Here is a 25570-nt window from a genome sequence, read left to right as displayed (position 1 = left end):
CAAACTGTGCCTTGCGTTTTTGTTGGCAAAGCGGAACGGTTGCAGAGGATCATTGTCCTTATATGTGAAGCCGCAAAGAAGAGCTTGAAGAAGAAAGGACTTCATGTGCCGCCATGGAGGAGAGCCGAGTATGTTAAATCAAAGTAGATGTCTCCTTATGTTCGTGGACCAGATGCACAAGAAGACAAGCAGGAAGCAGAAGATGTTTTGACTAAATCGGTAGGTTCCATAGTCTTTGGTGTTTGAAGATTGTGTGAAGCTTTTATATATGTACAGAATAAGCCACGAAAATGCTTTAAATTTCATAAATGAGCGAGTAGGGACATGGATTCGAAGAGTTCTATAGAAGTGAGCTTGACCTTTGGTACCACATAATTTCTTGGTTATCTGTTTCTAGAGTAAATATCTGTTCTATTTTATGAAACTACCTTCAAATTTGTACGTCTCTGACATGCAGGGACGGATCTATTTAGAAGGTAGGGGGTCAGCTGACCCCACTAGATTCTTAAATTTATTTCTTAGTTACAGCAAAGTTCAGTTACTGACCCCTATTAATTCATATCTTTGACCCCTTTCCATTTGTACTTCACATTGTCTTTTTATTTTTTAATCTGTAATGAAAACAGAAAATAAATAACTGCACAAATCTATTTTCTATTTTTATCTTTATGATATTAATTATGCATAACTGCACGTATTTACTCATATTAACATTTTGTCTTTAATGTCTTATGAATATTCTCCGTAAATGATTCTAATTGAGGTCTGATAGTACATTTTATTAATATGTTTCTCTTAACTTGGATTAAAGTGGTTCATAGAATTTATTATATGCAAGAGAGGTAGGAAGATCATCTGACATAAAGCTACAAGAGTTATATTTTTTCAACCTATACATTAGAACTAGAATTAGAAAGATAAATATTAGTGCTATATGAAAATAAATGATAACGAATAGATCCATATAATATTCTGATTTTGGTTTCTTTTTAGCCAATAAATTTTTAAAACATATTCTATTAAACTTAAAATTACATTTATTTTTTAGAATATATATATTAAAAATTCATAGTTTATGAGAAAATGTAGATTTATAATCTATGCACAAAATATTATTATATTTTTCATCTGATATGCTTATTGTTTTGTATCGGTATTTTTTTTATATATGCATTGACCCAGGTAGGATTTATTCCTGGATCCGCCACTGCTGACATGTCACTTTTCTTAATGAGCTATGTGAACTTCTGTCACTGATACACGTGAATAAGAGTTCAAAGTCTCTGTTTTTCCCACAATGTGTCAGTTTAGAATCAGCTGATTTCAGACTTTTTTGTGTTTTATTTACAGAATTTGAGATACAATTTAGAGAGAAAAAGTGAGTTGAGGAGTGTAATGCAAGTGCTTATGTCTAAAATTGTTCCATCTTCTGTCAATCTTTCATTTCCCCCCCCCCCCCCCCCCCCAAAATTACATATGAATTAGAAAGGCTGCTTTATCCAACTTGATGGTATATCTTTCATTAGTTGATCAAAAAAAAAGGTATATCTTTCATTTTATTTAATAGTATAAAATCGTGTTTAACATCTCTTATTTACTCGGTTGAATTCGTCGATTCTTACTTTGCTGAATTCAACCGTTACAAATCAAACCGCATTCATTACCTTTAGAATTTGCATTGGCTCATTTTGGAGTTAACTGTAAGTTTGATCTAGAACCACATCATTTACTATAGTGAGTCTAAAACCACAACTCAATTTTGATTCATGTCCACTCCTCTTGATTTTTGCATTTTCTTTAATTAGAAATTTCTTCTAATAACTCTTTATAAACCCTATTTTTATGAATAAGAATTTTTTTTTGAATAAAAATTATTCTCCAACAACATTTAGAATTTTAAAAAGTTCAAAAATAAATATTTAGTATTTAACGTTTTTAAATTTGATTATAATGTGGTTTATGCCGAGATTTTCTACATGGGACCAAAAAACAGTTGGGAGTATAGTGTGGCTTCGTGTGCACACAATAATCCAGAATGAAGTAGTTCGGAGTATTTAATCAATACTATTAAAACAAAGACATGATCTATTAATATAAACGTGGTCCAACTATTTTAATATAATTATTAAAAATTTTATTAATCATTTTAAAAAATATTATACAAATAAAAACAAAAATATAATTAAATACACAAATATAGAAATAAAATTTTTAAAAATATAAAACAAAAAAAATATATCCACCCATCAGAATCTAGTTTTACATATTAATGAGGAAGACCCCTTCTTTAGTTAAGACAATCAAATTATTTCGAGTCATTCATACTATTCTAGCGTTTTAATTATAACAATAAATAAATCGCTCACTTGAATTTATCATGGTTTTTAAGAGAATTTTAGGTGTAAATTGATCACTATATTATAATATATGTAACAGATTACAACATATCTCAATGTAATAATCTAAAATAATATACATTTTTTGTTTGGGAATTTTTTAGAATTTTCTATTTAAATGGTTTTTGAAAATGAAAATTATACAATAAAATAATTAAACTGAGAACAAACGATAGACATATTAAACAAATACAGAAACACAATATCTTATTAAAAGAAAAACTTATTAAAAGGGAAATTTATTAGAAGAAAAATATCTTATTATATGCAATTTGTTTTTCCAAAGTTAATAATTAATATAATCATAATAGGTGTTAAATTTATGTAGTGAAAACTTCCTTCTTCATATTTTTATTTTTGGTCTAAAGATAAATATAATAATTTTAGTTTTTTGCACAAAATGAGATTTTATGATTTTGATAATAAAATGAGATTATGCGGTTTTGGTGAAAAATAAGATTTTATAATTTTGGCGAAAATGAGACTATGTCGTTTGCGAGAAGATGATATTTCAAAGTTTTGACGGAAAACAAGATTGTGACGAAAAAAATATTTTATTGTTTGGACGAAAATGAGATTTTTTTGGTTTTGACGAAAAACAAAATTATACGATTTTAGCGAGAAAATGAAACTTTATAGATTTGGTGGGAAAATGAGATTTTACAATTTTGGCAAGAAAACGAATTTTTGCGATTTTTTGAAAGAAAAAAAAAATTCGGTTTTGGTAAAAAAATTGAAATTTTACGGTTTTTATAAAAATATTTTTATTTTTGTATAATTAAAATTATAGTTATAAAAAGGATAATTTAAACTTTTGTAATATGAGATGCATTTGGTGTATCCAAAATGCATAATTTAAACTCATTCAAAATATCCAATTTTTAAATGAATTTCATTTTGCATCTAATTATTGCATGTAGACTCATTTTTAAGTTTGTGAAAACCGAGCAAAGGATGATAATAGTGGATGAAACGAACAGGCCTTTACTTGATACATATCTGCTTACACGTTCAACGCTTTTAGGTTGGAACCTACTTTGCTCTAAGGAAAAAGTCACTGACCACGCATCAAACTTTTTATAGATGTTCGTTGGCATTAATGTAGGGGGTGGACCGTGTCCATCTACAAAGGCTCAAGAAACAAAGGATTCGGCCCGCTAAGCCGGCACATCGATTCGGCTTCTGTTCGGAATCGGGCGGCGAGCGGAAGAAAGCCATATCGTGTCGTTTACAAGCGGTGGCTCGCTCGGAGAGCCGATCACCCGTCCAGAAAAAGTTTCCTTCGGCCGTTTAATCGGTCCACGAGTGAAGGCCCATTAGATCATAAGAATAAGGAGCAGGAACAATCCTTCCTATTTAAGCCGGAACAAAGGCGATGTCAAGGGCTTCCGAAATCATATAGACTCACTTGGCGGATAGAATTATGGTTTTCACTATTTTTTCTATCTGATTTGTATCTTTCACCGGGAAAGCTCCCAGCTCCAGCTTGTTTTCTAATCACTTCATTTTACTTGTAACCACCACTTTTCTAGATTTTGCAATAAAACGTCTTTGAACTGTCGCACAGACGAGTTCCATCGTATTTACTAGTTTAGACCGAACTCGGTTTAATTCAAACAATTTAAGTAAACTACGTACTACAGTGGGCAGGCCGATGGAGAAGAAGAAATCACCTCCGTGTATTGCCGTGTACTTTTCAACACAGGTTGCCGTTTAATGCAGGTCCCCTCAGCCGGATAATAACTATCACTCTTGTCATTATATATCTTCTCAACTTGCTGTACCAAATCATTTTGCACCGTGAACAAAATATCCTCAATTAATTAGATTTGTTATATTAGTCTTGTCACTGACAAGTTGTCAGAAGTTGACTGAGGACTTGTGAGATAAGCTCATATAATTCATTTTGCACCGTGAACAAAATATCCTCAATTAATTAGATTTGATATATTAGTCTTATCACTGACAAGTGGTCAGGAGTTGACTGAGGACTTGTGAGATTAGCTCATATAATCATAAACTCATCACGCATAAATTGCTTTCTCCAAAAGTTTTCTCTCCTTTCCGTAGTAAGGAAAGATGGACAGACATTATGTGTTCATTGTCACTTTTATGCTGATACTTCATCTTGTTCAAGCTCAAGATCAAACCGGTACGTACATAATTGTTGTTTTAAAATATTATTATATATGTGTGCAAGTGTGTTGTGGTTTATCCCCATGATTTTTTTTATTCCATTATATCAATAGGATTCATCAATGTGGATTGCGGTTTACCCCCTCACGAGTCTCCTTACAACGCATTCTCAACCGGTTTAACATATACTTCAGATACCAGTTTAGTTAACAGTGGGGAAACCAGTAGAATCGCCAAGGAATTTGAACAAAACTACACTAAGCCGATTATGACACTCAGATATTTTCCGAATGGAGGACGTAACTGCTACAGTCTAGATGTCACCCGAGACACCAAGTACCTGATCAAGGCCAGATTCGTTTATGGAAACTACGATGATTTAAAGATCGATCCAGACTTTGATCTTCATTTGGGCCCGAATATGTGGACAACGGTGAGTGGTAATGATACTCGAGTGGAGCTCATCCATGTGGCGAAATCCGATTCTTTACAGGTATGTCTTGTTAAGACGGGGGAAAGTATACCTTTCATAAATGTCTTGGAGCTACGACCATTGCCGAAAACTTCATACGATACCGAAAGCGGCTCGTTAAAGCACTTAATCAGGTGGTATCTTAGCAATTCAGATCCTGGTCGTACTATACGGTGAGAAACATTTGCATTGATTGGTTGTTAATTTGTGTTTGCATCTACGTTTATATTTTTAATCTGTGTATTTTCCTCAAATAAAACCTTCGGTCTTTAGTCTTTACTCTTTACACCAAAGGTGTGGTTGTATCATTTAGTACGAGGGGTCAGGGCGGGCTCACCATGGTTATGGGTCTTTGTATAAAAAAAAAATTTGGACATTTAAAGTTTATATTTTATAGGATCTTTACTGAATATTTTTCTATTAATGTTTTTGTAATTTTTGTTATGAAAAGAAGACATAAACGAATAAAATAATTTAGTTTGTTTGTATAAAAATATAAATATACAAAATTGCTATCCTTAATTATTTTCTTCTGATTTTTATATTTTATAGGTTATTATGTTTTTTTATTTAATTTTTTTGGATAATGCTTTTCTTAGATTTTTTTTTTCAAATAAAATAAGCACCCAGCAACGACTTGATTATTTTTTGTAATCTTTTTTCCTTGTTGTTTTTTTTCTTCATAAATTTAACATATAAAAGAAAAATTATGCATGGGCCATTTCCAATTAATTTTTTTAAATAGTTCAGTTTTCTTGGTATAAAAACATAAATAAAAAAGTCGAAGTATTTAATTATTAGGACACAAAGTTGAGCCCCAGGCCTTTGCACAGTTTGTACCCTAGTGAACCGGCACTGGAAAGGGTTGGTTCTCTTCTCTTGTTCCATGGGTTCAAGCACTATTTGGCAGGAGAGATTATAGGCCTTTTTCCTTGCTAATCTTCAAAAAAGTATATTGAAGAAAAGAGAAAAATCACATTCCTTGAATTTCTTTTCTTTTTTACATGTTAATATAATTTCTGCATTTGAAACGATGGAAAGCCTTTGGTTATGTAGTAATGTGGTCTACTACAATATTGTGGCAGGTATCCAGATGACATTTATGATCGTGAATGGTACCCATATTTCTTGGAGAACTCATGGGCACAAGTAACAAGTGTTCTGGGTGTAGACGTTACCAGTAGTGATGAACTACCAGAGGATGTAATGGCAACGGGCGCAACACCTCTAAACGATAAAGAGCAATTAAGCATTACATGGAACGTAGGGCTTCCTCCTACTGCTAAGGTTTACCCCTACATGTACTTTGGTGAGCTTCAGAATCTAAGGGACAATGATACAAGGGAATTTACAGTGTCGCTGAACGGACATGATGTAGTTGGACCTTACAGTCCTGTACAAGGAAAAACCAATCTCGTAGCCATCAGAGAACCAGTGGAATGCGATGGAGGGGAATGTCTTATGAAGATTGTGAAGACGTCTACATCAACTCTTCCACCTCTACTTAATGCTATCGAGGCTTTCAGCGTGATTGATTTCCCGCAAATGGAGACATATGAAGAAGACGGTATGCCGATTTTTACATTCTTGAGCTTATCTAACAAATGCTTTGCGTGTAGTGTGTTGATTCTTGATATCATCAAGCTTTATGATGGCAGTTGCTGCTATCAAGAATATTCAAGATACTTATGGATTGAGTAGAAATAGTTGGCAAGGAGATCCATGTGTCCCCAAACAGTTTTTGTGGGATGGTCTTAAATGCAACAGCTCGGATATTTCTAGGCCACCGATTATCACTGAATTGTACGATGAATATTCATTCAGTAATTTATCTTAATTTCCTATATCATGTCGCTTACGAACTAGATATCTCATACTTCTCCAGAGACTTAAGTTCAAGTGGATTAACTGGGAACATCACACAAGCCTTTCAACGTCTTATTCACCTGAAAATACTGTAAGTAACTCCACTGCTGACCAAGCTTAGAGCATTTCTAACCTTCCCATATTTTTACCTCTATAATAGCATTTAAAAGCAAAATCATTTCAACCCACTATTTCTACCTTTAAAATAGAAATTGCTATTTTCTCTTCTATTTTTAGAGGAAAAAATAACATTCCTCTATATTTTGTTCTATATTTGACAATATCTATTTTAGAGAAATACATTGGAGCAAAACACATCTCTATTATAAAGTTCTTCTATTTTTTTTTTTTTTTTTTTTTGAATTATATAGAGGTATCCTGACCCCACATAAGTGGTCCAGACTAGTCACGTGTTCTTCTATTATAAAGTTCTTCTATTTTAGAGATATAAATAAAAAAATACATTGGAGATGGTCTAAAATTTCAGCCTTTAAAAGATAATAATATTTGATAGGCTATATATGTATGTATACATTGTTAATGGTATAGGGTCTTGGAAAATAATAATTTGACTGGAGAAATACCTGAATTTCTAGCCGACATGAAGTCACTCAATGCCATGTAAGTATTTCATGAGACACTACAAACTTTGACCTTTTGTTTTGACTAAACTTTCTCCTAAACATGGCTGACTATTTTTTAATATCTTTATCTATTCCAACAGAGTCTTAAGTGGTAATAATTTAACTGGGTCGGTTCCTCCCTCACTTCTTCTTCTTCAGAAGAAAGGACTGATGTTACAGTAAGCTAGCTATTTTTGTTTTGTTTTTGTCTTCCAATTATTATCACGCGAATTAATGTACTACTTGGAATCTTTAACAACATTCACATTCTGCAGTTTCGACAACAATCCCCATCTTTGCACAACAGGTTCATGTGTGCACGAAGGAGAGGATGGACATAAGAAAAAGAATATCATTGTACCAGTGGTTGCTGCGTCCATTGCTTTAATATTCGTTCTTATATGTGCGTTCGTCATCATGTTCCTTGTTCTCAGAAAGAAAAAAAGGGCATCAAAAGCTGAAGGTAACTATCAATAAATAAGCTCAAGAGTAATATCAAAACATACATATATCCACAATAAACTTAACCAGATGTTTGCCTTGTAACCTTAGGGCCACGACCATCTTCTATGCAAGAATCAGATGGTAGATTATCTCAACCAAAGAATAGAAGATTTACTTACTCAGAAGTTATGACAATGACAAATAACTTCCAAAGAATTGTTGGGAAAGGAGGATTTGGAATTGTTTATCATGGTTTTGTGAACGGTACAGAACAAGTAGCTGTTAAGATACTTTCCCATTCATCATCTCAAGGATATAAACAATTCAAGGCTGAAGTAAATTCCCAACTTTCATCATCATTACTGTAAACAAATAGTCAATGATTCAACTTAGAATCTTGAGCTTTTGAATCGTGTTTTGTTTTTTAGGTAGAACTTCTTCTTAGAGTTCATCACAAAAATTTGGTTGGTCTTGTTGGGTACTGTGACGAAGGAGATAATTTGGCTCTCATTTATGAATACATGGCCAATGGAGATTTAAAAGAGCATTTGTCAGGTGAGCAGACAAATATAACCGTTGTAGTTTTATGGTGTGATATCTTAAGACTTTGACATCTATATATCTCTCCATTCAAAATGCAGGAAGACGTAACCGCTTTGTGTTAAATTGGGGAACTAGACTAAAAATAGTCATTGAGTCTGCACAAGGTTGGTTTATAGAGTTTCATGGTGATATATATTTTTCTCAGGTTTGTTACTTTATTTTTCATTCAATTTTGTGGCATATATATATAGGACTTGAGTATTTGCATAATGGATGCAAACCACCAATGATTCATAGAGATGTCAAACCCACAAATATATTGTTGAATGAACACTTTGAGGCCAAAATTGCTGATTTTGGGCTTTCGAGGTCATTTCCGATGGAAGGAGAAACTCATGTGTCAACAGTTGTTGCGGGAACTCCAGGATACCTCGATCCTGAGTAAGTATAAGATGCACTCTATGACTTTTTAAGAGATTCTCCCTCTTCTTCATTGGTAAAAATCTATCATCTCTTTTCCTTCTTCAGATACTACAGAACAAATTGGTTGACAGAGAAGAGTGATGTTTATAGCTTTGGGGTTGTGTTGTTGGAGATGATCACAAACCGACCCGTGATCGACCAAAGCCGTGAAAAGCCACATATAGGAGAATGGGTGGGGTTAATGCTTACAAAAGGAGACATCATAAGCATTATGGATCCAAGTATAAATGGAGATTACGATTCTGGTTCTGTGTGGAAAGCTGTTGAGCTAGCAATGTCTTGTCTGAATCCTTCTTCAATGAGAAGACCTACCATGTCTCAAGTTGTTATTGGATTAAACGAGTGTCTTGCATCTGAAAATTCAAGGGGAGGTGCGAGTAGGGACATGGACTCGACGAGCTCTATTGATGTGAGTTTGACCTTTGGTACTGACGTGATCCCAACGTCTCGGTAGATCACATGAATTTCTCTCTGCTGTTTCTATATTATGGAACTATCTTCAGACTCTCTGATTGGTCACCTTTATTAATGAGCAACGAGGTCCTGTCCTTGATGCTCATTGACACTAAAGTAAAACAGGAAAATATAGAATGCAAGAATATAATATATAGATATTAATTAAAGGAATCTGATATACATGTTACACAACCATCTTTATCTCGAGAAGCATGTTAGACAGTCTAACTTAGACTTGAAGGATATAGACATTAACAGGCTTTGGCCATTATGAAGTGATACTTACATTACTGAATCGTGTGTTTGTGAGAAATATGTGAAGTTGGTCAATATTTGCGTGATACAGGTAGAAGAGATGTGTGTGAGAGATGAATCGTTTGTGTATCTAGGAGTTGCATGCCACACACAATCAGTGAGTCGCATATTGTACCTGAAGTTGGCTGCTATGGCCTTTTAAGTGTTGGCTAGAGTTGATAAGTTCGCTTACATGATGAGTTGATCAGTAGGCTTCAAGAAACCAAGATTTTGGCAATGATGATTATCTAGAGCGTTTTACAATGTTATATAGCAACATAAAGAGTCCAAGAAACAAGAACTGTGTATGATGTTAAGGGAAGCTACTTCGTTGAAGCCTAGCCTCGGCACGAAGTCGAGCCTCAGCTTTCTCAGCACGAAGCTGAAATTCAAGTGCCTTTTCCTTAAGAAGCCGATTATCAGAGCTCAATTTCTCCATCTCTTTGGTTATCACCCTAATGTGAATCTGAAGTTCCTCAACCTCAGGTGACAGGCCTTAAAAAATTATTTTTAGGAATTTAAGGTTGTTGTCCAAGTTTGTTTAACATATACTAAGTTTGTAGGCGTCCTTACCTCCGCTGCTGGTAGGAGTGAGCTCCGAGCAGACAACGAGGACAGGGCGTCCAGGGTTGTTGTGGGACAAGTCCTTGCAGCAAAGGCTGGCGGTCTTGCTATCAAAGCGGTCTTTCTCGTAAGGGAGATATTGGACGCAAGGGCCAGCGTCAAGGAGACTGGTGAGACGGGAGTCAGCCTTGGTGTTACGGATGGAGGCGCTGTAGAAGACGACGTGGGTGATACTCGATCTGGGCTGACCCAACTCTTTCACGAGCCTCACTGCAGCCTCCTCCTTCAGCGTAGAGATGTCGACTATTATTTTGAACGGCTTCTCCACTGCAAAAATTATTTACCGGAATCAAAGACTGATTTAAACCATTTACTTTGATGGAAATTCAGTGAACCGGACAGGCAAAAAAAAAAACATACTTCTGCTCACGCCCACGTTTGCCATGCTCTCAGGCTCTGCAATTCTTTCTAGCGAACCCTTCTTCAGTTGCACGATTTCTTGTGTGGCTATGAATCTCTAGCAATGGAGAGGGGCTCGTGTTTATATAATACAAAAAAATGGCTTTAATCTTTCTTTCCCCACTATAGGAAAAAATAACACGCAAAACTTACAACAGAACCAGACTTTCCTTGTCATTTCTTACGTGTAAAGCATTAGTATATGGAGTGGTTATAATTAAATTACGTCTGATTAACAGCGAAATCTCCATTCATACCAGTGGAAAGGTCTTTCGTGCTTATCTTAGTAAAACTAGATAGTCGCCCCGCGCTAAACCGCAGGGATTTATTTAAACATGTTCGACATTTACCAACCCAACTACGCATATACATTTATTACACAATATTAAATTAGTCTTAAGACAGTCGCTACTTAACCAATGAAATAAAATATGGATCGTGGTCTTTGGTGCTTATCTTAGAAAAATTGGTCCAACGTGTCCTTTCTACTTTCCACACCGTATAATGTACACAAAAACGTATCATGACAAGGCTTACCAAACCAATTCTAGAAGTAAAAAAAAGACTGAGTTTCATGTCTAGATAAGATATTACAGTAAAACTAAAAGAGGACATTCTTTTTAATATATTTATCATTTGACAATGAGGAGAAGCAAAAGAAAAATAAGAAGATTACAAAACAAAGGAAGCAAATGAAAATAATATATATCATACTGTATTTGTGAACACGCTTGAATGAAAACGTTATAATTTAATTGACTCAATATTTCTTAATGCTGATTATAATATTTTACAATGCTGATGTGGCTATTCTCTTAACATTTTCTAAACATGCTGACATGACATGTTATTAGACAAAAACTTTGATTTAAAAAATAAATAAATAAAAATCTATTAAATATAATCTATTTTTGTAGATAATTCAATATTTAGTCAAATAATATAAATTAGTCAAATCACTAGACTATTATTATATACAATTTCATCATTACTATTATAACATTATTAACGAACAATTTTGTACTAAAATATAATTTAATACATTTCTATCATATTATAAAGTGTATAATTTATAAATTTCAGATTAATGTAAACTATATAGTTTTATGTCAACTGTAAGATATAACTTTTTACAATTTTATCACATAATAAAGTTTAAAAAATTCAAATTTCTATGAACTATATTGTTTTATGCCAAATTATTTAATCAATATTTTCAAAAATTTTAGTATTACATTTTATACATATTAATCATATAGATAGTATACTATTTTATAAGTATGTACTATAAAAATATGATATGTGTAACATATTTATATGATCATTTTTAATTCAAATTAAATATCTATATTGGGATTTAGCAATCAGAAAGTTGTTGCAACTACTCCTTATATTTATCTATTATCTACCATTAATATTTAAATCTCTATAGTAAATTTTGTATTATCAAAAATCAGTTGCAATTAACTAATGAGATATTTTCTTCTTTAATATCATGCATTTAATATATATATATATATATATATATATTCTTTTTTTATTATTCAAATATATTTTGACTAACAAGATATTCTATAAGTAATCTTAACTTATAAATAGGATAAATAATTAGAGAATATTATATTTCTTAGCGTATTGTGAAGCTAGATCATTAAGTAACATTTTGGGAAAGACAAAATGTGAAACGTTTGTTGCTTGATTTAGTAGTTTTATATTGTTTTGAATGTTAAGCATATATATATTATATATATTTCTCCGGTTTGCTTATTTTTATTTTGTTTTACATGCATGATGAACTATCTATACTATTAAAAGGGAAACAGTCTTAAAAAGTCGACTTATACAAGTTGTTTAGGATCCTTTCATTTTTTTAGTCCAACCTATTACATATAACAAAATCTTATAACTAACATATTTTATAGTAACTTAATAAGATTCTCCTTCATTTAAATAAAGCCTATTACTGTTATTGACTTTAAATGTTACTATAATCTAAACCGTTGACTTCTAACATTTCAAATATGTGCATAAGAAAGATTCGTATAAACCACTGTTTCTATTACTAATGTTTATATTTTTTTTTGTATCGAATGATGGTGTGGAATTAATTTAAAACAACATTGTACCTCATCTATACTATTAAAAGGGAATCATTATCAAAAAATTTACTTTAAAAATTGCTGAATCCTTTCACTAACTAATTATTTTTCGTCCAATTATTTGAAAAATTGATTTGCGGATGCGGGTTATGAGTTTTTTTATGCGGGCTTAGTATGAGTTGGTGGATTTTTGATCACGGCTGCCCGTCGACCCGTAAATTATTTAAAAAATAAAAATTAAAAAAGTAAATACTTTTTTAAATACAAGAATTAAAAAAATAATAATTTAAAATTTAAGTCATGTATATTTTTATTATAAATATACTTTTATAGTAATTAAATTAAATAATGATTTTTAAAATATGTATATAACTCACGGATAACCACAAAATTAACGGAGCGGATGTATGTACAATATTATTTGTTTGCAGGTTGTGCGGGTCATATTTTTAACCAAAACAAAGTTGAAAATCTGTGGGTTGGCGGGTCAGCAGGACGAGTTCGACCCGTAACTCAGCCTTAACCGTGCGTATACCGGATCAAATTTTAAATTACAATATATTTTGATCTAAATTTATACACAAATGTGATTACAAAAATACAAATATAATCAGAAATAAAAAACAAATATAAAAAATTAAATTTAAAATAAAAGAATATATCCACCCTTTTAAGGGCGGATCAAAATCTAGTTATAAATTAAAATCCTCTTTTGAAACCATTTTTGATTTGATCAAGGTACAGAACAGACAATCTAAACTCATACTCTGTCTACTCTATCAAAATAATAAGAACTATATTCATCGTGGAGAAGAAAGCTAAAGCTGAAGGCAAAACGGGAATTGGTGGATCTCAAGAAAACCAACCTATACCTCAAGCGTCCACTTCAGCTACCAATAAACCAAAGAAGACAACAGGTTTGTTCTATCCAACATAAGATATAAGGAATTTGACGAAAAGTTTGCATCGGCTGTTTAACTGATAATCCTCCCTGTGTAGCGTATATGACTAACGTCATCCATGGCGACACTGAGAACTTTCCTCTCATAATTGAGAAAGTAAATGCTGCTGAAGCATCCAAAGGTTATATTTATTTTAGGATCCACCTAAATCACAGTTTACTATTACAAATTGTAAGAACTAATAGCCTGCTTTACTCATAATGCTTAAGAATCAAAACACAGGATCAGTTGGAAGGCAAGCTCGACAGGAACGGCTACTTATCCGCGCAGCAAAGCGTGGAGAGCAACCAAAACAAGGCATGTTCCAGTAAATTACTCTACTCTTTGTAAAGTTCTTGCGTGATTAACCTATGCTCATCACACCGTTAGTTGACTGTGCATGAGAAGTAAGTTCCGAAATGGATGCACATATGATTGAGGCTTTCTCAGTACCAGGTAATAGATTGCATACCTATCCCACTCAAGAACTTTATTTAAGTCATCATAAAAGTTAACATCGTTACTTTACCAGAACGATTAAACCATGGCTGTCCACTAACTTGCCAAATCACAGATGTCTGATACTAATCCTTTGCGTCTCTTTAATTTCACAGCAGTTGCAACTTCAAGTGCAGACACTCGAGGTATGAAAAAGAAAACACAAAACTTAACACTACCAGCTCCTGTAACAAGATTCTTAATGTGTTGTTATTTAAAATTGCAGGGAAGTTCAGACGCACAACCTGTATATAAGTGGGATTTAACGATGAAGTACTATTTACTTTTCTGGTCATAATTTTCAAAAACATTATATAAATGTTTTTATCATTTCGTAACATTTTCGTTTCTCAGAATTTGTTTCTTACCAATAAAAAGGTGATTTATTTCCATTAGGAACTGACTCGATAACACTCTTAGCCAACTTCAGTACAATAAAATTTTAGCCATCGATGATCCACATGCTCTCAGAATTTTTAAAATTAGACAAACTCAAACAACAAAACTTTCTAAAGGACAAAACGTTAATTACCTAAATCAAATTGTTTCAAATGCAAAAAAAAATGAAAACAAAATTTATCATTGCTTTATTTACACTTCAAAATATTAAAATGTTATTCCGCCATTTAGCACCTAAGTCTACACCTATACTTGTACTATACACAAAACAACCATCAGCGGAAATTAAAAAAAATTGCCTGCTGACTTCAAAAATAATTATAACTTAAAAATCTACCATACATTAAAAAAAATTGCAGCATTAACAAAATATTTATTAATACAATAAACGACCACAGAAATAATGGCGATAGGTGTGACAATTGCTTTTACTATAAGCAAATTGAAAATTTTGTTTTCATGGCGTAGCGGCCATAAGACGTCTACAATCAGAAAACAGATCATTTCTGTTTCTACTGTTTTAAGTTCCTGTTTTTTATTTTACGGAGATACCTTCAAAGTTAATAAGTGGTACATCTTCTCTTCTGTAGAAGTTAGCAATTCAACCATATTGTCTATTTTATGCTTCAATAAAACGAGCTATTAATAAGTTTACTAGATTTTGACCCGCACGCCCGTGCGGATGTATTTTCTATAAAATATATTGTTGTTTATTTCCCATGTCAAAAAGAAGTACCAAACCCGAACCAAAATTAATTAAATATCTAAATTAATCAGAATTTTGGTATTTAGAGAACTGAAACCGAATCCGATTCGAATCAAAATATTTCGGATACCCGAATATATTCAAAATAGATTTATATACTTATATATATTTTAGATTTAATGTATTTAAAAACATCCAGAATATATCTAATACTTTTAAGTTGGTTTAATAATTGATAATAGATATAAATAGTCATATGTAAATATCTAAAATTGTTAAAGTATAATCAAAACACCAAAAATACTTAAAATAATTATTTATTCTCTATCCCAAATATTTAAATCAACCAATTTATATGTGACTGAAATCTTTGACCCGAATCGAACCCGAATGCGTACACGAACGCCTACCCCTAATTTACGATCTATTTTTTTCCTTTAAAACAGAGTAAACATATAATTAATAGTATTTTATGCGTACTATCATATAAATAATCACATATATTATATTTTAAAAATTTAATGTGAAATAAAAAATCATAAATTAAGTTGGTATATGAAATTTGACTTTTTATTGTATTTTTCTTATATATATTGAAAACATTTTTCAATAATGGTTATTGGAAAATATTTTAGTAAAAATAAATTTTGAATATATGTATATGTTGAATGAAATTTTGATATAAATCAACTTAAAATTACTGTTCTAATTTGAATTATATATATATATATATATATATATTAAATTTTGTTTTATGATTATTTTAAACCAATGATATTTTTAGATAATTAGATTAACTAATTTTCGTATATTTTAAAGTTGACCCAAATATATAGTTTCTCATAATATAATAGATTTCCAATTTTTCTTAATAAGATAAATTCATTATTTTCTTAATATATTGTTATATGTGTTTCCAAATAACATTATATATTTTTTTATATTGCTATTCATGTTTCCAAACAAACTTCTTTTTTAAATTGGTATTCATGTTTCTAAACAAACATAATTTTTTAAAACTGATATTCATGTTTCCAAAAAACCTTTTTTTTTGAACTGTTATCCAAGTTTCCAAGCAAACATTTTTTTTTTAAGTTGTTATCCATGTTTCCAAAAAACTCAATTTGTACTTTAGTATTAATAATATAGATGTTCAGTTTAGAAAGATTTATTAAAGTTACTAAACTATTGACATATAATAAACTTGAATATGTTAAACAGAACAGTTCATATATTGTGTTAACTTAATATTACAAAACGAAACTTTAATATATTAAACAGAACAGTTCAAATATTAAACTCGATTTCATGTGTATAATAATTTTGTGGTTATGTGAATTATGAGTTGAGTATAAAATAATGGTTAGATATATAGTTAGATTAAAATCAGTTAGGTGCAGTTGTAGGTTAATAATATAAACAAAACAGATCCTGTACATATTTCGTTAATACAAAAAACGAAACAAAGACCCATTAATAGTTGTAAAAAACGAATGGGCTATATGATAACTTGATAAGGCTTTGACGTGAAATGAGTTGATTAATTTAGGATAATCTCTCTTTAATTAAGATCAATGGCATTCTGTGGTAAATAATGAAAAAAAAATAAGGGTTATTTTTCATTTGTATTTCACTTTTAATAAGATAGATAGATATTAGAATAATATAACTATAGTGAAATCACAAAAGTCTAGCATACTAAAATACATGTGTTCAAAGCAACAAAATTTTAGCTCGAACCTAGTTGTTGTAACTATTTTGACTTTGTGCAGTGTACAAAATCTCATTTTCTTTTATATTAATTTTTTAAACCTTACTTCGTAATAATATGTATAGCTGTAACTCACTCTACTTGATAAGCAAAGTGTAGTTGATTAAATACAATTAATAGCTATATATGTGGAGATATGTTTCTTAATTTAAAGTGAAAATATTAACTCACATATTTGATTTGATATGGTGTTAATTAATTCAGTGGCATATGTATGTAATTTTTGAGGAAAACTAAGGATTATTTTATTTTTGTACTTCAGTTTTAGTAGATTAGATTGTATAAGTTTACACTCTATGCTTTCATTATTTCTAATTCAAATATACAATTTTAAAAACAAAAAAAACCACCTATTAAAAGCGGGCCACATTACACTTTAACAATGAATACGGCAGCTTAAATTAATATTCACTATTACAATCCAAAATATCTTCAATACAATACTTAATAAAAAAATATCAACAAAAATTATGAAAATAAAACTTCAAATAATTCTTCTACTTCACACTGTCCTACATCAATACTTCATATTATGACTACATAACCTACACACATATCACACCAAAAAACAGCCGCTCCGCGCGTAGCGCGGACACATCCCTAGTCTATAGTAAAACCGCAGGGATTTATTTAAACATGTTCGAGATTTACCAACCCACAATTATTAGGAACATTAAAGTAAAGAGTACTATACTACCTGTCTTATGAAGATCTCCGGGACTTGAAACCTGGATTTAAAAAAATTTGCAATAAATTGAATAGTCTAAGAGTTGAACCCCAGACCTAGTGTAGAAGCCTTTAGACCTTAACCATTAGACTAAGGTGCTTCCACACGCATATTCATTTATTACACAATATTAAATTAGTCTTAAGACGGTCGCTACTTAACCAATGAAATAAAATATGGATCGTGGTCTTTGGTGCTTATCTTAGAAAAATTGGTCCAACGTGTCCTTTCTACTTTCCACACCGTATAATGTACACAAAAACATATCATGACAAGGCTTACCAAACCAATTCTAGAAGTAAAAAAAAAGACTTGAGTTTCATGTCTAGATAAAATCCCCCTATATATTAAAAGAGAAGTCACTTTAGTGATTTCTGCTGACGTGTCGTTCATAGGTGAAGTTTCAAGAAAATTGTTATAATTTGATTGGTCGATTGATTTTTTAATTTTTATTTATTTAATTTAGATCTAAAAATTTAAGGTAAGTCTAAAATCATTTAACATCACTTGCCATATAATCTACAGAATAACAATTTATGGAAACTGATTCTCGAAATTATAGAAAGATTAATAATATTTTATTTCTTACTTTTAATATTTATAAACTATAAAATATAATGAACGAAATTTTATATAAGATAATTATAATAGTTTTATACTCTACTTGATGAATTGTATTCGAATATAATTATATAATAATTATTTTAAATATTAAAAAATCCAAACATGTTTATTAACATCATTTAAAATTATTTATCGTTGTTTAAAGAATAAATTTATCAGAATTTTAAAATAATCTACAGAATGTTATAAATTATTTATAAAAAATAAATTTACTATATATTAATTGAGAAGCCACATAAGTGATTTTTTATTACGTGTCGATCATAAATGAACTGTTAATTATTATAATTTATTGGCCGATGATTTTTAATTTTATTTATTATAATCCCTCTATATATTAAAAGAGAATTACATTTGTCAGCTGACACTCTCACAGCCTTTCTCATAAGAATTCTAACGATTCTATTGGTTGATTTTTTAGAATTTCTTTTTGATTTATTTTTTCCATCGACACTACTAAAAGGGAAGCCTTCTAAATACTTACATTATTTTGTAATTTCGATATATCATTTAATTCATCGATCCCACTATAGTAGAAAGTACCATTGAATATTAATTGCAAGGAAAAAAATAATTTAATGATCAATTAACATCACTTTCCAAATGACTTACATAATATTATTAATAACTATTTATGGTAACTAATTGTCGAAAGTATGATATAAAGCATTTTATTAATTCAAATAAATATTTTACATTCCAAATGATTTACATAATATTATTAATAACTATTTATGGTAACTAATTGTCGAAAATATGGTATATAAAGTCATTTTTATCAATTCAAATAAATATTTTGGTTTATTATTTTATGTAGTCTATAGATATATAAGAATATAAAGTCATTTTATCAAATCAAATAATTTATTTTAATTTATCAATCCCCCTATAAAAGGAAAGTAACATTGAATACTAATTGAAAAGGAAAAAAAAATTAATCCCCTATTAACATTACTTGCACAAGAATATTAGTTAATACATGTAATAATTAGTTTCCTTATTACAAATGAGAAAAATTCTCTTGATCTTATTGATTGATTTTTTAGAATTTATTTTCGATTTATATTAATCATCGACACTACTAAAAAGGAAATCACTTTTAATACTTAACTTTTGTGTTTTCTCGATTCAAAGAACATCTTTTTGCGATCATTTCTCTGTTTAATTCATTAAATACTCACTAAATATTTTAGATGTCAGAGAAACGAAATTAATTGACAAGATATTTTCTCTCCTAAAATCATGTATTTAAAACTTAATATTTATGGCGAGACTTGTCAACCAAAATTCGGGTGCAATCTATTCACGAGATGTTCTCCTTTAGCTTATCAACAAGATATTCCAAAAATAATATTACCTTATAAGTATAAGATTTATTGAGAATTTATTAAAAAATATTCTACTTCTTAGCTTATCATGCAAGCTAAATCAATTAGAAACGTCCACTAATTTACTATAAATAAGAACATTCACAGTAAAAGAAACAAAATCATTGAACTTTGTATTCTGAACTTTTAATGTTAATAATGTTCTGAATTTTTTTCTTCTTATTTTAAAACATTAAGCTTTTATATTTCATGAGAGCTGATTTTTCTTTTGGTTTATATGCAGATACCCTATTATGACGATTTATCCACTGAAGCTATATATGATTTGATTGTACACCTCTTTGATATATCATTTCGATAACATCTTTGTTCCTCAATCTGGTAAAAAAAATTTACTCAATTTGATAACATCTCTCAGTTATATCATTTCAATAGTATCTTTTTGTGTTGCGAATACTTTTCTTTTTTTTTGATTAGTAGATTTATATTATTGTTTAGAATTATAAGTTTATATATACACATGTTGTTTTTTGGTTTGCTGATTGTGATTTTGTTTTATATTTTTTCAGAGATGATTTGACGGAAGTGTTCATATTTCAGACCTCTAAGAGTTCACCATTCCGATCCTGCAAAAGATGTGCGCTTATAAAATGGTATTTTTTCTATTGTACATCAAAATTGGATAATCACATTATATTTTTAAAATATCTATAGTAGGATGGTATTTTCTCTACTGAAATAATATCTTATTTCCTAATCTCATGCTTTAATATTTAAACTTTAAGGGTAAGATTTGTTAATTAAATCACTAGTGTAAACTATTCCCGATATATTCTCTTTTTATTTTTAAAATGTAATTTTAATAACAATATATTCCATAAATAATCCTAACTTATAGGTAGATAAATTTTTAAAATTAATTTGAGAACATTATGTTACATAACTTATTGTGAACGTTAAATATTTTAGTAAAATCTAGCATTTTACTTACCTTTTGTGTTTTTCTCGATTCAAATAACATCTTTTTGAGACCTTTTCTCTGTTAATTCATTGAATACTCACTAAATATTTTAGATGTCAGAGAAACGAAATTAATTGACAAAATATTTTCTCTCCAAAAATCATGCATTTAAAACTTAATATTTATGGTGAGACTTGTCAACCAAATTCTGGTGCAATCTATTCAGGAGATGTTCTCCTTTAGCTTTTATCAACAAGATTTTCCAAAAATAAAATTACCTTATAAGTATAAGATTTATTGAGAATTTATTAAAGAATATTTTAAATAAATTTAACTTGCGCAAGAAGACTAATATTTAATTCAAATTAGCTTATGATATTGTAGATTTAATAACTTTCTTTATTCAATTTAAATATTTATTATGAAAAATAATATTTCATGCTTTGCCTTCTAAACATGTATTACACTTTATAATTGCTTATATTTTATAATTACAATAGCATACTAATGAGAGAACTCTTTCTTTTGCAGGCCCTGATGTTGCAGTCTTCATGTGATATTTCCTCTGGTTCTTTGATTTTTCAGGAACTCCTTTGTCTAAAAGAAAAAACCAAGAAGATCATGACAGTAGCCTTGAAGATCAACACTATGTCATTTAACAATTATATTATTACTTATTTATTATTTAGTTCTCACAATTTGCCTTGAATGAAAAATATGTCCATATTATAACATTAATGATGATTGCAACATCACGTAACATATATTCATCATATTTAATTCAAAAGATTGATTGGTAATAATTAAAATGATTTATGTTAACGCATTAAATTCAGAACATCTATATAGCAATAAAAGAATGTATTAAATTGTACGAATATATTATTTGATACTAACATATCGTGCAACCATATCAATACTGTTATATATATATCTTACATTTTCTTATGGTCTACATTTTAAGTTGCTTATTTTTTTTCAAAACTTAATCTAATGACGTTTTTTTAGAAAAAATATAACTTTGTCTGTTATCCGGAAGGACGACGATGAAGAAAATATAGAAACTATTAAAGAAGCATGTTATTAGGCATCAGCAAAAAGATCTACGCAAGTTCTTTTGTGTCCTATTGCTAACACATAGTATCACAAATCCAGAAAATGTTTGCAATTGCTACTTGAGAAAACTATCACAAGATATATTATGCAACCAAAGAAAAGGTACGGATAAACCAAGTTAGCTCATGTTTTTATCAAAATAAAATGTCAGTAGATCAAATTAATTTTTACATGTTCTTTCAGGCTTGAGTTTATCAGAAGATCAGTTTATCTTTGGAGGAGATTGAATCAATCATGCGTTTGAACGAAAGCTCATTGACGTTGTTTAAGTTTTGAAACGTGTTATCAATAGTATACTCTTCTATTGGTTAAGCTGTGGCTTTTGTTAGATTTTCTATTAATTAAATTTTTTGTTTTACTTTTGTGGACTTCGCGATATTGTAATGATACTCGGAGGAGAGGGGAGAGAGAGGGAGAGAGAAGGAGAGAGGGAGAGAGGGCGAGAGGGGAGAGGGGGAGAGGGGGGAGAGAGAGAGAGAGAGAGAGAGAGAGAGAGAGAGAGAGAGAGAGAGAGAGAGAGAGAGAGAGAGAGAGAGAGAGATTAGTGTTTACAATATATCCAAAAGTTTTGAGTTTATTGTTTAGAATTTATCCGGTAAAACCAAGGGGTTAGACCGTTAGAGTATACTTAAGGGTTTAAGGTTTACCAAGAGTTTAGAGTTTAAAAATTAATGAATGTAGTTTGTATATGTTTACAATAAAAATAAAAACTAACAGCAAAGTATTCAACCACAAATAATGAATCATAACTATGTGATTATTATACATGTAATATATATATATATATATATATATATATATATATTATGCATATACACATCATTGTATGTAAAAATAAACTAATCATGTAAAATTAAACTAATCATAATATTAATGTCCGCATATGCGATACAATACCCGCAGTCACTCCATAGAGAGCTGGATATTTAATCGCCGAGTTAATAGTTTTGATAAGCGGACAAAGTCTGATTCGAAAATCACCGACTGAAATTCGTATCTTCTCTCTGCTCTACCCGTTTCTAACATTATTTATTCCATATTTTGAACTTTTTATTCCATATTTTAAATTTTTTTATGTCCATAATTACATTCTGAAATGGTAAAAGAGGGTTTCAATGGGAATGTAGTGATAATATAAAATATGTTACCTCTGAAACTATACACTATTTATTCCAGATTTTGAAAATAAAATATCTTCTTAAACATACAAATTATTTTGGAACGTTGCAATTATACATACACAATAAATACCTCTTGATACTGAAGTTACTTTGTTTCATCTCGTCCATGTAAAATATTGAGTACCAACATTTTTCTGTATCTGATGCTTTCTCCCAAGGACGGTGGTATTATAATATAAAATTCGTTACTTCTAAAACTATTTACTACTTAGTCCATAATTTGAATCTGTTTATGTCCGCACTGGGTGCGGGCCGACCACCTAGTATTACAGTAAAACCAGTGTTTTGAAAACCGGATCGGATCGGCCGGTCGAACCTGTCCGACCGTGACTCGCTGAAGAAGCCGAGTCCGGTTCGATTTAAAACCCGGATTTGATAAAAACCAGTAAAACCGGCTGAAACCAGGTAAAACCGGTGATCCGGTTTAATTTTAAAACCCGGTTTCTTAAAAATTAACATATAACTAAGTGTTTTTAATTATTACTAGCTAAAATTTAATATTTTATAATTAGTGTTCAACTATCACTATTTAATTGATTTTTATTTTTCTAAGAAAAAATGTGAAAAATATATTTTTGACTCTCATATACTATTTTTATTTTACCATATTCTTAAAATTTGAAATGTTAGTTGTAAAAATAAATAAATATGATTGTTTTAGCTGTAAATTATTTGTTTTTTTTTTAATTTTTAGTTTACATAGTAATCAGATTTATGTTTGTTGTTTATTTTGAGTTAATAAAAAAAGAATAGAGAAAGTATTATATGTAGAAGTAAAGTTTATATAGTATAAATATATAATTATATACATTTTTATATAAATAAAAAATCCGGTTCGACCGGTTGAACCGGTCTAACCAGTCAACCAGTAGCTTCACCGAGTTGGTGTCCGGTCCGGTTTTCAAAACATTGAGCAAAACTAAAAGAAGACATTCTTTTTAATATATTTATCATTTGACAATGAGGAGAAGCAAAAGAAAAATAAGAAGATTACAAAACAAAGGAAGCAAATGAAAATAATATATATCATACTGTATTTGAGAACACGCTTGAATGAAAACATTATAATTTAATTGACTCAATATTTCTTAATGCTGATTATAATAGTGTACAGTGTCGATGTGGCTATTCTCTTAGGGTGAATTTGCTCTATATTCATAGCAGGGAGAAAAACTAAGAATATACCTTGCTACAGTTAAAAGCAACAGATATGATAATTTACACACAAACTTAACCAAACTCTCCTTTATGGCGCGTGAACGTGATATTGATATTCTAATACTAAAATTGTGATACTATACTATACACGATGTAATATAGCCAGTCTCGCAAAAGAAGTTAACTAGTTATGAGATTGAGTTGCATCCATTACGTGACTATGCTATATAGAATATGGTATAGAATACTCGACACATCCAAACTCTAAACCCAAGTCTTAGTTCCCTAAACCCAAACCCTAACCCTAAAACACAAATCATATACCCTAAACTCAAACTCTAAACCCAAAATCCTAGTTCCTTAAACCCAAATCATACATCCTAAACAAAAAGTCATTATATCCTAAACTAAATATCATATAGTATAGGCAAAAACAAACAAATAAACACAATCTATATACCCTAAACCAAATTTTAAACCCTAAACCCAAACCATATACCCTAAACCCAAACTATAAACCCTAAACCCAAACTCTAAACCCAAATCCTAAATCCTAAACCCAAACCTTAAACCCTAAACCCAAACCATATAAAATAAACTCAAATCCTAAACCCTAAACCCAAACCATATACTCTAAACCCTAAAATCAAACTCTAAACCCAAATCCTAAATCCTAAACCCAAACCTTAAACCCTAAACCCAAACCATATACAATAAACCCAATCCTAAACCCTAAACCCAAATTCTAAACCCTAAACCCAAACCATATACTCTAAACCCAAACTCTAACCCTAAACCCAAACTCTAAACCCAAATCCTAAATCCTAACCCAAACCTTAAACTCTAAACCCAAACCATATACCATAAAACCCAAATCCTAAACCCTAAATTCAATCCCACTGCGAATTGAAATAGTTATTCAAACTTAATATATAGTAAATAAATAGTATAGACAACTTAATACATAGAAACATCACGATGTAAATGGGTTATAGATTAAGAAAAAAATGACTGTGATGTCCTGCCACGACAAATGAGAAAGAGGGGGAGGAGCGCTGCAAAAGAGGGGAAGTAGGAGAAAACATTAAGAAATTATTTCTATTCTATGTTATTCAAATAGAATAGTATAACACAATCTATTATACTAATAATACATCACAAGGAAGAAAAATAAAAAGAGAAAGAAAGAGAGAGAGATTAAAAAGAAGATGAAGATAAGAAAAAGGATGAACCAAACACAAGATATATAAAGTACACATGCATCTTTCCTATCTACTAAACATATTTTTATGTATTTAATGTTTATGCATAACTAACATATTATA

At 30.3% G+C, this 25570-nt stretch overlaps 2 protein-coding genes and 1 long non-coding RNA gene across 4 annotated transcripts; 2 read left to right on the top strand and 1 right to left on the bottom strand.

The window, feature by feature from the left end:
• The first annotated feature begins 4349 nt into the window (after window positions 1-4349).
• On the top strand, window positions 4350-9590 carry LOC108847533 (probable LRR receptor-like serine/threonine-protein kinase At1g51820). 2 transcript variants are annotated; one of them, XM_018620793.2, is made up of 13 exons: window positions 4352-4548; window positions 4646-5177; window positions 6090-6571; window positions 6663-6807; window positions 6890-6961; window positions 7420-7491; window positions 7595-7672; window positions 7769-7956; window positions 8046-8272; window positions 8366-8492; window positions 8579-8644; window positions 8732-8921; window positions 9009-9590. In XM_018620793.2, exons 1-13 carry the CDS (start codon window positions 4476-4478, stop codon window positions 9415-9417), a joined length of 2661 nt encoding a protein of 886 aa, XP_018476295.2. In that variant the 5' UTR covers window positions 4352-4475; the 3' UTR covers window positions 9418-9590. The 2 variants fall into 2 exon arrangements, with proteins under 2 accessions (XP_018476296.2, XP_018476295.2); XM_018620794.2 differs by lacking the exon at window positions 8579-8644 and having other exon boundaries at window positions 4350-4548.
• On the bottom strand, window positions 8995-10950 carry LOC108847534 (chalcone synthase 4). The gene is made up of 3 exons (XM_018620795.2): window positions 10698-10950; window positions 10287-10604; window positions 8995-10208 (listed from the first exon to the last, which is right to left on the bottom strand). Exons 1-3 carry the CDS (start codon window positions 10720-10722, stop codon window positions 10027-10029), a joined length of 525 nt encoding a protein of 174 aa, XP_018476297.1. The 5' UTR covers window positions 10723-10950; the 3' UTR covers window positions 8995-10026.
• Window positions 10951-13593: 2643 nt separating this feature from the next.
• Window positions 13594-15002, top strand: LOC108846835 (uncharacterized). Its single transcript, XR_001948825.2, has 5 exons — window positions 13594-13752; window positions 13835-13918; window positions 14020-14232; window positions 14391-14420; window positions 14501-15002. It is a non-coding gene; the product is annotated as an uncharacterized LOC108846835 (long non-coding RNA).
• The last annotated feature ends 10568 nt before the right edge of the window (window positions 15003-25570 follow it).

The sequence above is a fragment of the Raphanus sativus genome, chromosome 3, assembly GCF_000801105.2.
Source record: "Raphanus sativus cultivar WK10039 chromosome 3, ASM80110v3, whole genome shotgun sequence".
NCBI classification, from domain to species: domain Eukaryota; kingdom Viridiplantae; phylum Streptophyta; class Magnoliopsida; order Brassicales; family Brassicaceae; genus Raphanus; species Raphanus sativus.
Note: the sequence above shows the minus strand (reverse complement) of the source record. Positions and strands in the feature narration are given on the sequence as shown.

Excerpts from the sequence above, each read along its gene's own strand:
- LOC108847533 (XM_018620793.2), top strand. The coding sequence starts at position 4,476 with ATGGACAGACATTATGTGTTCATTGTCACTTTTATGCTGATACTTCAT. Across the intron at positions 6,808-6,889 it reads CCACCGATTATCACTGAATT|AGACTTAAGTTCAAGTGGAT; the intron begins GTACGATGAATA and ends ATACTTCTCCAG. Across the intron at positions 8,922-9,008 it reads CCAGGATACCTCGATCCTGA|ATACTACAGAACAAATTGGT; the intron begins GTAAGTATAAGA and ends TTCCTTCTTCAG.
- LOC108847534 (XM_018620795.2), bottom strand. The coding sequence starts at position 10,722 with ATGGCAAACGTGGGCGTGAGCAGAA. Across the intron at positions 10,605-10,697 it reads AAACGTGGGCGTGAGCAGAA|TGGAGAAGCCGTTCAAAATA; the intron begins GTATGTTTTTTT and ends TAATTTTTGCAG. Across the intron at positions 10,209-10,286 it reads CACTCCTACCAGCAGCGGAG|GCCTGTCACCTGAGGTTGAG; the intron begins GTAAGGACGCCT and ends TAATTTTTTAAG.